At 41.7% G+C, this 15,502-nt stretch overlaps 1 protein-coding gene across 2 annotated transcripts in view; it reads right to left on the bottom strand.

Annotated features, from left to right (window-relative positions):
* RALA (RAS like proto-oncogene A) overlaps positions 1 to 15,502 on the bottom strand; it is an 88,370-nt gene that overhangs the window by 12,703 nt on the left and 60,165 nt on the right. For both annotated transcript variants that reach the window (XM_082631911.1, XM_082631912.1), the window contains 3 exons: positions 7,598 to 7,750; positions 4,943 to 5,151; positions 1,131 to 1,305 (listed from right to left, as the gene is read on the bottom strand). In XM_082631911.1, coding sequence (XP_082488037.1) covers positions 1,131 to 1,305; positions 4,943 to 5,151; positions 7,598 to 7,711 — 498 coding nt within the window. In that variant the 5' untranslated portion in view covers positions 7,712 to 7,750. The remainder of the gene's footprint in view (positions 1 to 1,130; positions 1,306 to 4,942; positions 5,152 to 7,597; positions 7,751 to 15,502) is intronic.

Below are 15,502 nucleotides of genomic sequence, written 5' to 3'. Positions count from 1 at the left end.
TTTAGAGGAAACTGGTCTACTCAGTAGAAATCTTACAGCAATTTGTACAGATGTCTTGGACTTACAGGAATCTGACCGTGTGACTAAAAAAAAAAATTAATCAGTTTAAGACAGTAATAACACTGTCTTAAAACCTACAGTAAACAGGCAGACACAATCTCTAAATTTTTAACATCATGATTTCTGGACCAGGGCTGCAAATCTACAGGCACAGCAGACGAGCTCACAAGCACCTGCGGCCACCTAGGGCAGTTACTCCAAGTGTGCCGCGGCACCGCCCGTTTGCACATCCGGGAGCTCGCTAGACAGGCAAATTCTCAGGTCCCACCCCAGACCAAGCGAATCAAAATCTCTGGGGAAGACCCAGGAATCTGTGTTTATCAGGCTCTATAGGCAATCCTCATCAGGCTCTATAGGCAATCCTCCTGCACGTTAGTTTTTGAGAGGCACTCAGTACAGCCTAGATACTTGGGGGCTGAAAAGGCCCGCCTGGAGGGCTCTCAGAACCTGTGCTGCCCCAGCGCAACCGGCAGGCTTCCTAAATACTGATGATGGCGTCCCGCAGCAGGATGAAAGGAACCTGGGAAGGCTTCTAGAAACGAGGTAAGGGTGTTCTTCACCTGGTCTCCAGGAAGGGCCAATCTGAACACAGTGTGAAGATGAGGGGAGAGGGCACAGGAGGGGGAGAACAGAGGCTGAGGGTAGGGGAGGCAGCTGTGGTGACAGATCTCAAAATCCTCTCCCCTGGGTCTGGGAGAACGTAAGTGAGGCTGGGCAGGTGTCAGCTCAGAGGACTTACATAGTTCCCTCTAGATTCTCCAGCCAATCAGGATAAGGAGGAAAAAAAAAAAAAAGCAGGGATTCAGGTCAGGAATCTATCAGTGCTTTAAAAAAAAAAAAAGGTACATCTAGCTGCAGTGTCTCATGTTTTAACACCTCTCGGGAACCTATAAGGACAAAGTGAAGTAAGAAATTCCTAACACATTGTACTTGAGCATTCAGGGCCGATAAAAAATCAACACGTATTAAACCTCAATTTGAAAGTCTCACAGAATCTCTAGACTAACAGAGCCAAGTTAAAGCACATCAACCTGTTTTTAACATGACGTAGCAGTAGAGCCATCTCTTACCTTGTCAACATTAGCGCGCGTCTTAGCAGATGTTTCCACATAGTTAACATTCCACTGATCAGCTCTGGTTTTTGCCTCTTCTACAGAAACCTGCCTTTTATCTTCCAAATCTGATTTGTTTCCAACAAGCAGAAATGGAACATTCTCATCTTCTTTTACTCTTAAAATCTGCTCCCTGGATAAGAGAAAATGAGCAAGAAATATTAATGTTACCTCTACATGTTAAAATAACAAAACATGCAATTAGCAGTTATTTATGTTTCTATATAATAACAATTAGCTCACTTATTACACAGTAGGAAACAAGCAGCACTTCTTCCTTTTTCTACCATCAATGAGTTGAGCTCCACATCCACTTCATTCGGAAAAATACACCAAAGAAGAGTATAAATATGGCAGTAGACGTACGAAGTGAATATAAATGCAACTTCCTCCGAAATGCTTTTTTTAAAATAAACTTTTTATATTAGAATGATTTCAGATTTACAGAGAAGTTGTGAAGATAGGACAGAGAGTTCCCATATACCCCACATCCAGTTTCCCCTACTGTTAACATTAACATGGTACATTTATCACAATGTGTAAAACCACTGTTGATACAAGTATACCTTGTTTACTGCAATCTGCTTTACTGTGCTTTGTAGATACTACTTTTTTTTTTTTTTTAACAGACTGAAGGTTTGTAGTCACCCTGCATCAAGCAAGTCTATCAGCGCTATTTTTCCAACAGCATTTGCTCACTTTATGTCACATTCTGGCAATTCTCGCAACATTTCAAACTTTTCCTTTATTATTATATTTGTTATGGTGATCAGTGGTTTCTGATGTGACGATTGTAATCATTATTGGCATTTTTGCTTAAAGTGATGCTCCCTTTAAACAGAGTTTGAGAGGCTACTACAGAATTTTAGAATAGGAAAGCACCTTTACAAACTGGTCCAACTTCATTCTTATCAGAAGGAAAGTGAGAATGAAAAAACGTTAACAAAGCTTTCTAATATTTCTATCAAACACTTACTAAGCACGACAAGTTATATGCCAGCAACTGTGCCAAATAGGGGTACTAGGGACACTGAAATGGATAAGAAGAGTTTTTACCATATCAGGAAAAACACACATAAATCAATCTCATGTAAGAGTGGGGCGAGTGTGCCGTTGCAGCTGTGGTAAGCATACCGCACACACACACGAGGAAACAACGGATCCTGCCTGGGTGGCAGGAGGCCCAGGAAGGCTAAAGGGAGGAGCTGACAATCGCAGAAATGCAAATCAAAACTGCAGTGAGGTACCACCTCTCGCTGCTTAGAATGGCCATCATTAAAAAACGTCTATAACAAACGCTGGAGAAGGCACCAACTTACACTCCCACTGTTGGTGGGAGTGTAAGTTGGTGCAGCCACTGTGGAGAACAGTACGGAGGCTCCTTAGAAAACTAAAAAGAGAACTACCCTATGATCCAGCAATCCCACTCCTGGGCATGTATCTGGACAAAACTCTAATTCAAAAAGTTACATGCACTCCTACGTTCACAGCAGCACTATTCACAATAGCCAAGACGCGGAAGCAACCTAAGTGTCCATCGACAGATGAATGGATGAAGATGTGGTATATATAGAGACATATATAGATATATATACACACAACAGAATACTACTCAGCCATAAAAAAGAATGAAATAATGCCATTTGCAGCAACACGGATGCAACCAGAGATTATCATACTAAGTCAGAAACAGAAAGATAAATACCATATGATATCGCTTATATGTGGAATCTAAAATATGACACAAATGAACTTATCTACGAAACAGACCCACAGACAGAGAACAGACTTGTGGTTGCCAAGGGGGAGGGGGTTGGGATTGGCAGATGTAAGCTTTTATATATAGAACAGATAAACAACAAGGTCCCACTGAATAGCACAGAGATCTATACTCAATAAACCATAATGGAAAAGAATAGGAAAAAATAATGTATATATATGTATAACTGAATCACTTCACTGTACAGCAGAAATTAACACTGTAAATCAACTATACTTCAATAAAAAAAATTAAAAAGAGAGGAGCTGACATTGTGCTATACTTTGTAGGTCAGACCGTGGGGAGGGCCTACTGTAACCATTCAGACGATCTCAAAAATGGCTTTCCCATTGCTGGTCAGTTAGTAGGAACACTTTTTATTTATGGTAGGGGTAACACACTGGAGGTACAACAGACGAGTAATGAATGGTTCACTTATTTTCTGTAACAGCAACAGCCCAAGATTCTTTCTCTTGGCATAAAAATACCTCACTCCCTTGAGATACCACTTTGGCTTTGGTGACTATGGTGACAAAATGTATTCCATTACTTAGTACAGAACCTGCTACATAATAAGCACTCAAAATATTTTTTGAATGAATGAATAATCACTGACATTTACGTAACTTTCAACAGGTCTCCCAGGATTACAAAACTCCCTTTGCACTTTATCACATACAAAACTCCTTCCTTATAGAAGCCAACAAACTTAATGTTACAAATAAATTTATATTTTTAAGTTTCTCAATGACATACTTTTTTTTTGCAAAGGAGGTGCTTTTAGAATCTTTTAAGTTCTTGAGAGTTTCACGTATACATAAAAAGGAATGCTTTGTGTAACCCTTGCTTCAGTTTCTTGCTCAACCACCAGCAATGACCTCTTTCCTCATCTGTGGAAATCCTTCTTATCCTTCAGGGTTATCTGTCTCTTGAAGGCCTCCCAGCTCCTCTCCTCTCCTCTCCTGGATCCTCTGTAACCATCACTGGCCACATCTCCTACTTTGTCACTAACTTGCACTTGGTTTCATGACTTATGCAACTCAGCTGCATGAATCTTGAGAACAGAGGATATATCACATGCTACCTTGGTGTGCCCCACGCCAAAGCAGACAACGCAGAAATAAAAATATATAAGTAAAGAATGCTTGTGATTAAGCATGCCGTCTTTTTTTTTTTTTTAGCGGTACGTGGGCCTCTCACTGTTGTGGCCTCTCCCGTTGCGGAGCACACGCTCCGGACGCGCAGGCTCAGCGGCCATGGCTCAAGGGCCCAGCCGCTCCACAGCATGTGGGATCCTCCCGGACCGGGGCACGAACCCGCGTCCCCTGCATCGGCAGGCGGACTCTCAACCACTGCGCCACCAGGGAAGCCCTAAGCGTGCCATCTTTACGAGACGACTCAAGAACTTATTCATGCTATATTTCTCTCAAGTATGGAGAGAACCCCTCTCCCCTTTACCAGCCCCCCGACCCCCCTGCCCAAAGCCAAATGGAGGACAGATTTTGATGACACAAACAGTAAATAAGATGTAAACAAAATACTGTATAACAAAATCTAGTGTGCCAGTCTATGGTGGTATCATTTCTACTAAAAGTTCAGTCCGTGCTATCAGTGAGGTGGGCGGCAGTGTGCCTCCTGGGCATGACACAGGTGCTGAGACACCAGTGACTGACACAGAGATCCGTCACGCAACGCAAGCGTCTACCCTTACGGGAGCAGCAGTGCTGCACTGCAGAGGGAACTACTTCGGAAGCGCGTGAGGGGAGCCTGGGAGCAGACGCTGCTACAGACCCAGGCTCCGGCGCAGCTGGCACTAGCAGAGCCGGCCGTGAGACACGCAGGGCACGCCGAGGGTGTGAGCACGAGCACGCGGCGGACAGCGTCACACCGATGTCAGAGGGAGTAAACACGACTAGACGCCGAGGGGAAGGCGATCGGGTAAGAGCCTCTAGGCGTCTGTTCGTTTCTGGGGAGCAAGCTGTCCCGCGGGGTGACGGCACGACTGACGTACCTGAAGTCGGCCGTGGCCGCGAAGGACTCCATTTCCGTAATGGAGAAGACACAGAGAAAGCCCTCGCCACTCCGGAAGTAGTTGTCCCTGATGGCGGCGTAGTCCTCCTGCCCGGCTGTGTCCAAGATGTCGATCTGCACTTCCTCCCCGTCCAGCACCACCTTCTTCCGGTAGCTGTCGGCCTTGGTAGGCTCGTAGTCCTCTACGAACTGCAAGAGGTGAAAAGCACATCCCCTTGAGGATTATCCTTCCTTTTCAGAGCTTCTTGTTATGAAATATAGATCCACGTGAAGTTGCCAAAAGAGTGCTGAGAGGTCACATGTAGCCGTCATTCAGTTTTCCCCAATGGTAAACACTACATTCATTTAAATTTCCATTTCAGGCAATTCGGTGGCTTCCTCTTTTCCAAAAAGTGGGGACTGAACGGGTCGAAAACCGTGCCTTTTTTCTTACTTAGAACACTACACCTGCAAAAACTACTACACAGATATTTTATCAAATGTTTAAGAACCCTTTCTGACTCTAAATATAAATTTTCAGGTCAGAATTGTAGAAATAACTTGAAAGTAAGTTAATATTTAGGTAAGCATTGGAAGCACAGTTAAATCTTTTCTTTCTCCAAAATGAACCGTGTCAAGAAAGTGGCTTATACTACCCTGTAAAGTGCCAAATCTTGAACTTTGAAATTTCTCCCCAAACTTCCAATTTCTTAAAATAGTACAATTAAACAACTTTACAGTTGTACTTCTATCTTTTACCCCCTAAATCTCACCTCAATATTTTTGATCAGTGTATCATTGTTGGCATATGGGTATGTATACACACATACTTCAGTGGGTTTTTTATTAGTTCCTATAAATGTTTTCATTATCTGATATTTTCTTATTTATATGCTCAATGTCTAAATCCCCCTATTAGAATTTAACCCCTGGGGGCAGGGACCTTCATTAGTCTACTCATCACTATATCTCCAAAGCCTGGAATATGCCTGGTACATGGAAGACACTCAACAAATAATTATTAAAAAATCAAGCACAGTGTATTTGTAACTGTAAAAGCTATAGAACATTCTATGGCAATTACATGCTAATATTTTACAAATATTAAATATTTATAAATATTTATGAATGTTAATAGAAATATTCAGATAGCATATCTGATAATATTATGAATATTAAATATTTATAAATATTAAATGAAAGCGTAACCATTCCTCAAATGTCAGACATGAACATTCTTACTTTTGACCTCCTATTGTCAAGAAGGGGACTGATTTAAGGATTAGTTTAAAGAAAAGCAGCTATTAAGGTGAATAGCATGAAAAACAGAACTGAACAGATAAATTAGCAATTTCATTTAAAGTACCATTTCAATTTCCCCCTCTCTAAATTGTTTATCATAAGCAACACAACTGATGGATTTAAGAGTTCTGTGTGTGTGAAAGAAATGCTGATGAGCAGGCAATGGAAAGAGACCTTAGGTGGTAAAAGTCTGCAGGATTTTTTTCTTAGAAGACTAGGTTTAATACTTAGTTACTCATCAGAGATCACTCTTCTTGGGCAGGTTGGGAAACCTCTCTGAGGTTCTGTTTCCTCATCTGTAAGATGGGGAAACCACTGCCTACCACACAGGATTTTTTTGAGGATTAAGAAAGAGTAACCATAAATCTTTGCTTCTATTTGGGAGGAAGAAGAATTGAGGATCAATGCTTAACTTTGATGACCAACTCTTAAATCATTTAGCCTTATTAATAGTCCTCTAGGGAAAGAACGTATTGCTGTATATAGGCTGAGACCTTCCCTCTGGGACAATAAAGTCCGATACAAATACATGCACAGAAACCTGTAACCTGTCTAGTAATCTTACTTTAGGGACAAAGCCTTTTCCTGCTTAATGCTGAGTGTGGTGCCATGCCAGTACACAATAACTGACTGTTTCACCAAAGTTATTAAAGGACAACTTATGTATATCAACGTCAAGTTTCAATTAGGTACTATATCCACCAGTTCTATTAATTCAAGGTGGGACTCACCATTAAAACACTAAAAATAAAAAAGCCAGTTAGATTGCTCAAAAATAGGTACTGTTTCCAGGTTTTTTTAAAAAAATTAATTAAATTTTGGCTGCATTGGGTCTTCGCTGCTGCACGCGGACTTTCTCTAGTTGCGGTGAGTGAGGGCTACTCTTCATTGTGATGCACGGGCTTCTCACTGCAGTGGCTTCTCTTGTTGCAGAGCACGGGCTCTGGGTGCGTGGGCTTCAGTACTTGTGGCACATGGGTCAGTAGTTGTGGCTCGCGGGCTCTAGAGCGCAGGCTCAGTAGTTGTGGCACGCGGGCCCAGTTGCTCCGCGGCATGTGGGATCCTCCTGGACCAGGGCTCAAACCTGCGTCCCCTGCACTGGCGGGCAGATTCTTAACCACTGCGCCACCAGGGAAGTCCCTGTTTTGTTTTTTAAAAGCATAAGGATTTTAAGGACCTTGAGTTCGTGACTTGTTAAATCAAGTTGTATACAAATGTTGACTCTGAACAGAAAAAAAATGATCAGTAGCTTTCAAGAATTCAAGGAATCCATCCAAAACAGCACCAAAACTAAGCTAGAGAAATATTCTCTGAAAGCCCAAACTTTGATATCCACGATAAGATCAGCACTTACCTCATCATACATGAACTGCAGGGTCAGAGCAGACTTGCCCACACCACCACTGCCCACCATGATGACTTTGTGTAAGGCCAAAGAATTCTGACCCTTCGGCTTATTTGCAGCCATGTTGTGTCCCAGAGTTTTCACCAAAGGATTAAGAAGAATCTGAAAAGAATGAAAGAACAAGTAATGCTCAATACATTCTTCTGCAGAATTCCAGTGTAGGAAAGAGAGATGATGTCCTTAGGCGTCAAGGCATTAGTTTTCATTCTGCAGTGATTTTAAACAGATGGCAAATGAAGTATGCTTATTTGGGGGAAGAGCCACTTATCAGAGAACACCGTGGCAGTAAGACAAGTATATGACTCAAGGGCATTTCTCTTACAGTAGTTTTCAGTAATGAGCTTGCTGACCGAAAGTGAAAATTTCCCAGTGCAACCACACGCTGACAATAATGGAGTATTAGTTGTATTAAAATATGGTCACACAGATTGCAAAGCAGGCTGAACGATCACTTTGTTTTCATATTAACCTCTATTGGCAACAATTAAAGAGATGTTTCTTCTAATTTCAGTAAGAAACAACTGATGAAAGAAAGAAGGGGAGAGAGGAGAGAAGAGACGAGAAGAGAGGAGGGAGGGAAGAAGAAAAGGAAGGAAAGAAAGAAGGAAAGGAAGGAAGGCAGGAAGGAAGGAAAAACCCATCCCGACTACTTGCTGGTAGAAATATAAACAGAACCGAATACCGTATACCCCACCTCCCAAGTATCGCAGTACTGGAGCATCTGTATATTTTGGGGTGGGCGGCTAATCTAACGTAAACGCCTGAATCTAGTGTGCCCTCACTTTCGTTCACTACATTTATATGCTCAGCGTGGAAAGACCAGGTTCCCCCAGAGTTCGTAGGGGTGATGCGTGCTAATGGCACCCGGTTACCTTTGGCCGTGGTACCAGGCCTTAGAAAAAGAGGCGGGAGGTCACAGCAAACACTGCGTCTGTGTGGAGGCCCAGGAGAGGAGACTTGTTTTTCGAGGCTCAAGGGGGCTGCACCTTCCTTCTCAGCATCTCTGACCCGTCTCAGTCGCTGCACACCTTTCTCAAGCTGCAACTTACAGAACACCCCCGCCCTGCCTACTTCTGTATCTCAGGCCATCTCTCCCAGCCTGCCGCATCAGCCCACACTGGGCTCCTTTGATTTTTCATACGCTCTTCTCTGCCTCTTGGCCTTTACCATGCAGTTTCCTCCATTTGGCATGTTCTTAATTTGGCTAACTCCTCTCAGTGTTGGGGTTTCAGCCTTACCTGAAACACTCAACCTAAATTAGGCTCTCCCCTGCCCTGTGCTCACACAGTACGGGATACTTTTCTTTCATAACCATTATCACAAGTCGGAATTGCCTGAGAGCGTTAGTTGTTTAATACAGGTCTTCTTCCTAATATACCAGAAGCAACTTGAGTACAGGCGCCATGTCTATTGGTTTACTTCATGCTTAATGTAACTAATACGCCTTGGCAAAAATCAGCCATTCAGTATGTGTGTGTGGAATGAACAAATAAATGTTCGAGTCTGACTTAACCTTGGGAGTGCTTTAGAGTGTACCGGTGTAAGGCAGCTATTGCTACTAGAGGCTCCATCACAAGCTTATTAGGCAAGGACAGTCTGCTGTGGGCTTGTGCACCACACACTGGCTGTGCAGGGCACCCAACAGCTGGGCACTGCTCAGGCCGCCCCAGAAGTCATGCCCATAAGCCTATTTGCCCAATACAGAAAAGTCGTAAGAAAAAAAAAATCCCATAATCTTGCTATCCATTTAACAACACGAATACATTATATTTTGTTTGAGACAGCTTCAATCTGCACGGAGCATAACTGAGATCACACCATATATGTGACTTTTGATCCTGTTATTCTTACATCATATCAAACATTGCAGTAGAGGCAGCTTAAACTGTGCAGCATATGGTAAAGAATCCACATTTGGAGGCTAGATGTTCAATTTAGTTCAATAAACAAGGATTGAGCCCCTCTTTTTCCTGGATACCAAGGAGATGATCATTGGATTCTGATGATTACCACTGCTGAGAAACAGCGAAAAGTAATATTGTACTTCAGATAAGTAACTAAAAGTCGAAAAGATACCTCGTCTACGCGTTTATGGAGCATGCTGTTGCTGGCGTCCCTAAGTAAGGCAGGAAATGACTTCTTTCTCACCATTATGACCCTTACTTGTTGGCAGCGGTAATCACTTCACGGCTACGCAACTACTGTTATATTTTTAAAACAGTTAATACCACAGGAGCTCAGGGTGTTAACATATCAATTAATACTCTAAGAGTTCAGTGTGTGCGTTTTTAAAGCAAAACATTTAGCAGTTACACCAACTGGGTTAAAACACTTTCCCTTCCAGAACAATTTACAATATAGTCTGTGACTTAGAAAAGGCAGAGATTCCCAGAGACGTTTTTCCAAAGTGCAGCCTTTCTTCAGTAACTGTTAGCTGCTCATCCCATACTTTCAAGAGGCTATCCAGGAAAAGAAGCCCCCGCCAAGGAGACACCCTCTGCCCCATTGCAAAAACTTGGCTTCCCATAACTTAGGTCCCGATTCCTAGTCTAGATGTTGGAACTTAAGACCACATACATGTAAATAAGAAAATTCCATCAGTGCTAAGTGCAATGAAGAAACTAAGGGGCACTGGGATAAAAAGGGGGGAGGGGCTACTTCAACCAGATGGTCAAGGGCGACTCCTTTGAAGAGGCAGCATTTGAGCTGAGACCTGAACTTTATAAAGGAACCAGCCAGCTCTGAGGGAAGAACATTCTAGACACAGGGAAGAGCAAGTGCAGAGGCCTAAGATGGGAGACGGTTTGCCACGTTCTAGGGGCCAGAGTGGACGGAGCCTACGAGTATCAGGGAGCATTAACAGGAGGTGAGGTTGAGAAGCAGGAGAGGCCAAATCAGAAAAAGCCTTGAAGGCCGTGTAAAGGTGTTCGAGTTTTATTATCATTGTAATGGGAAGCCTCTGGAGAGTGTGTAAGCAGGACTGTGACATAATTTCATTTATGTTTTTAAAAAGATTACCATGGCCAGTGTGTGCAGAATGAATGGCAGAGGTGCAAGAGCTGAAAGCAAAGGAGTCCATCCCATAGTCCATGACTAGGTTTGGCAGATGGAGGCTGCCAGTGACCTTGGGAAGAGTCACCTCACCAACGAGGTAGGAACCATAGCCTGAATGGGGTGGGTTGAGGAGAAAACAGAAGGTGTAGAAATGGACTTGACTCAGAAGACGAACGGAAAAATGGGGTCATAGATGGACACGGTTTTTTGTTTGGGTCGCTTTTTAATTATTCTTAAGGGATGTTTATATGATAATCATCTAAAAGAGGCAGAAATTAATGATGAAGAGGAGAAGGTGCCTCTAGGAGTAGACCAGGGAAGTAGAGACCCAGGGCACACAGGAGGAGGGACAGCTCTTTCTTTGTAAAGCAAAGAACAAGGTACAGGCGCAGGCTGCAGACAGATCTGGCTGTTTCTTTATTTAACTGCATCTATTATTTCCTCCATGAAATATGATTCACACAGCAGTTTAGTGAGGAGTTGGAATTCAAAAGCACGCCTGTCTAGATAGATCAGTGGAACAGGATATACAGAAATAGATCCAAATACACACTATAGTTTAGTGTGTAATAAACGTGGCATTTCAAATGGAGGGTCGGGGAGGGAAGCATAGAGGATAATTCAGTAAATGGTTCTGGGACAACTGGTGAGCTATCTGGGAAAAAATTAAGTTGGACCCATTCTCCTCACACCAATACAAATTGTAAATTTATAAAATAAATTTATATAAATCTTTGAAAGTGGTTCAAAGATTTAAATGATAAAATGAAATCACAAAAGCACCAGAAAAAAAAAAACCCACAAAATTTTTGTTTTATAATCTTAGAATGGGAAAGGCATAAAGTACTATCTAAAACTCAAGTCATAAAATAACTTTGATAAATTTTACTACTCAAAACAATTTCTACATGGCAAAATCTTCTACAAGCAAAATAAAAAGATAAACTGAGGAAAATATTTGTGATTTATTTCAAAGAGAAGAGGTAATTTCCCTATATAAAAAGTTACTATAAATAAAATCAACAACTCTAAGAAAATGGGCAAAAAATACCAACAGTCACAGAAAAGGAAATACAAAGGGCTCTAATATGCTCAACCTTGCTGATAAGAGAAATACAAATAATATTAGATTGGATCTCAACTGTTTTACCCATCAGATTGTTATCAGTATGTTTGCAAGGACCAGCAAACTATAGCCCCCTTGGCCTGCTTTTTGTATGGCCTGTGGCTAGGAACCGTTTTGTGTTTTTGAAGGGTTGTAAACAAAACAAAACAAAATAAAACCAAGAATAATATGAAACAGAGAATGTATGCGGCCCACAAGTCTAAATAATGTTTTCTTTCCACCCTCTACAGAAAAAGCTTGTCCCTCCCTGGTAGACAAACAGGCACATTCCTTCACTGCAGTGGAAGTGTAAATTGGAAACATGGACTAATTAGCGACCATAAAAAAACAGATGCTCTTTTACCCATTGATATGGAGGGAACTAAAACATACTGTTTTTTCAAATTAATTAATTAATTGGCTGCATTGGGTCTTCGTTGCTGCATGCGGGCTTTGTCTACTTGTGGTGAGCGGGGGCTACTCTTCGTTGAGGTGCAAGAGCTTCTCATTGCGGTGGCTTCTCTTGCTGCAGAGCACGGGCTCTAGGTGCGCAGGCTTCAGTAGTTGTGGCTCACGGGCTCTAGAGCACAGGCTCAGTAGTTGTGGTGCACGGGCTTAGTTGCTCCGTGGCATGTGGGATCTTCCCAGACCAGGGCTCGAACCCGTGTCCCCTGCACTGGCAGACGGATTCCTAACCACTGCGCCACCACATATTGTTAAAGTGGAAAAAGTAAGATATAGAGCAATGTAACTTGTATGTTATGAACTGCATAAAAAGATGAGAAAAAAGGGATTTAGAGGTTTATTTGTTTATATACCGGAAACGATATAAAAAATGGTAACACAGGGTTGCCTGTGAGGATGGAAACTAAGTCACTGGTGGACAGAAGCGGGATAATGGCTTTTTGCTAACTACCAGTTTGATTTTTGTATAATGTGGACATATAACTTGTTTTTAAAATTAAAATTAGTCATAAAATAAATAACATTACCCTGTGTATTTCCTGCGCTCACTTGGTAAAAATACAATTAACTACTTTCCTGGCACCTTATACAAACTAGAAATTGGAGGACTGAACCTGAATTTTAATTGAAATACTTCTCCATGTATGTGTATGCAATTGTGTTTCCCTCCTTCAAGTAACGAGATAGGGATCCTTGAACTTCAAATTGTTTGGTTTGTAGGGTTCCTCGATTCTCTTCTATCTTCTGCTGTTCAAACAAATATTTTTTAATTACACCATGGCCTCCTCCCCCCTCCCCCCACCTTTTGGGTGACATGACATCCCTGTGACTGACGTATTTTATAGCTGGAAGTGTGTGTGCACCTTCTGACCCCCTTCACCCATTCTGCTGCTTCACCCCCATCCTGGCAACCACCAGTCTGTTCTCTGTATCTATAAGCTTGGTTTTCTTTCCTTTTTTTTTTAGATTCCACATATAAGTGAAATCATACGGTATTTATCTTTCTCTGTCTGACTTATTTCTCTTACGATAATGCCCTCAAGGTCCATCCATGTCACAAGGGGCAAGATTTCATTTTTTAATGGCTGAGTAATATTCCACTGTACATATATGCCATTAACATGCTGATGGACACTTAGGTTGTCTCCATGTCTTGGCCACTATAAATAATGCTACAATGACATGGGGGTACATATATCTTTTTGAGTTAGTGTGGATCATATGGGAGTTCTATTTTTAAAAAGCGATGTCCTAGAACAATACTATAAAATCTGTTTGGTTATGGGTGGGCTTCAAGTTTTCAACCTTACTGTTTTCCTCTGCTTCACCCAGAAGCTAGACACCTACACCATGCTCACCATGTGGATTTAAGTTATGAATTACCTGATTTTTCCTCCCTCTCTCCCTCCCATCCTCCATTAACAAATATACTGTGCCTTATTATGTAAGGCACAGTTCTAGGCACTGGGGATATGGAGTTGAATTCCATAGGCCTAGGTCCCTGCTCTCATATGTTTAGTTAACAGGTACCCATACTGTATTGTTTCCTGTTGCCGCTATAAGAAACACTATAAATTTATAGGGGCTTAAAACAACACAAAATTTATCATCCTGTTGTCAGAAGTCCAAAATGAATCTTAAGAGGCTAAAATCAAGGTGTCAGCAGGATGGGTTCCTTCTGGACACTCCAGAGGGGAATCTGTTCCCTACTTCTCCCACTTCTAGAGACTGGCTTTCCTTGGCCCCTGGCTGCATCACTACCATCTCTGCTTCCGTAGTCAAACCTCTCTCTGCCTCCCTCTTATAAGGAGACTTGTGATGAGGAGAGTTGTGATTACATTTAAGGCCCACAAGGATAATCCTGAAAATCATCCTCACACCTGCAAAGCCCCTTTTGCCATAGGAAGTAACATTCAAACATGCAGGGGACATGGGTTCGTGCCCCGGTCTGGGAGGACCCCCCTTGCCGGGGAGCGGCTGGGCCCGTGAGCCATGGCCGCTGAGCCTGCGCGTCCAGAGCCTGTGCTCCGCAACGGGAGAGGCCACAACAGTGAGAGGCCCACGTACCGCAAAAAAAAAAAAAAAAAAAAAAGATTATGGGGATGAGGACATGGATATCTTGTCGTCGGGTCATTAATCAGCCTACCACACACGGGAGGAAGTGGGTCAAGGAGCTTCAGACCACAAATCTCCAACCCAAACTCAAGGCTCTCTATTTTAAATTTTATGAAAATTTCTAAGAAGTGCTCAATCTAGTTCTCCAATACTTAATAAGGAAAACTCTACCAAGTAAGATCTCAAACACTCCCTGTCCACTAAAAACAATAAACCCAATGATCTTTGTATTTCCAAAGTTCATTATTACCTTTTTTAGACTTTCATAATAAAGACACTTACTATTAGGCTTTAGTTTAATAAAACTATTAGCTGGCAGAAGTTCCTACTGAGAGATTCCTTGTTAATAAAGAGATTAAATGGAGCATGCCTCTCCCCTCCAATCTGAATAGCACATTAAAGGCTATCGTCACTAAAGTTCAGTTCCTATCAAAGCATTATAAACCACTACTAAGCACAAGCAGGTAGAGGCCACAGTAGTGACTCATCCTTCAAAATGAAAAATAGTTCATATGGACAACTCACAAATGACACTCCCTTATCTGCATTAAGGATACCTGCTCAATAAAGGAATTTAGTATAAAATGAACAATTTTAGAAGAGTTAGAATATACCTGACCAAGAAAGCAAGATACACATTCTATTCTGAAAGGGATTTGAGACTATTTCAGTTTATTACTAGGCACAGATACAGATAATATCACTGGCGTATTTTTCCAACCATTTAAAGAACAGGTATTATTAATACTATTTAATGTTTTGCAACATAGATATTATTAATACTATTTAATGTTTTGCAACATAGAGAAAGCCTCCAAATTCCTTTTTGAGAGCTAGCTTAACATTGATGCAAAGTTCCTAACAAAGAGAGACTAAAGGAAAAACAGACTGACTGACCTATCATATAAATATGGTACAAAAATTCTAAATAAAAAATGTTAGAATCCAGCACATTAAAAGAATAAACCAAAGTGACCAGGTGGGATTCAACCAGATATGCAAGAATGTCTTTATATTTTAGGAAGTCAATGTAATTCTTCATATTAATAGAAGAGAAAAATCATAGATTATCTCTACATGATCTGGAATGATATTTGATAAAATTCAAAGTCCAC

This window comes from Mesoplodon mirus, assembly GCF_964341445.2.
Source record: "Mesoplodon mirus genome assembly, chromosome: 9".
In the NCBI taxonomy this organism is placed as follows: domain Eukaryota; kingdom Metazoa; phylum Chordata; class Mammalia; order Artiodactyla; family Ziphiidae; genus Mesoplodon; species Mesoplodon mirus.
The sequence above is the reverse complement of the archived record's forward strand: the minus strand, read 5'-3'. Positions and strand labels throughout refer to the sequence as shown.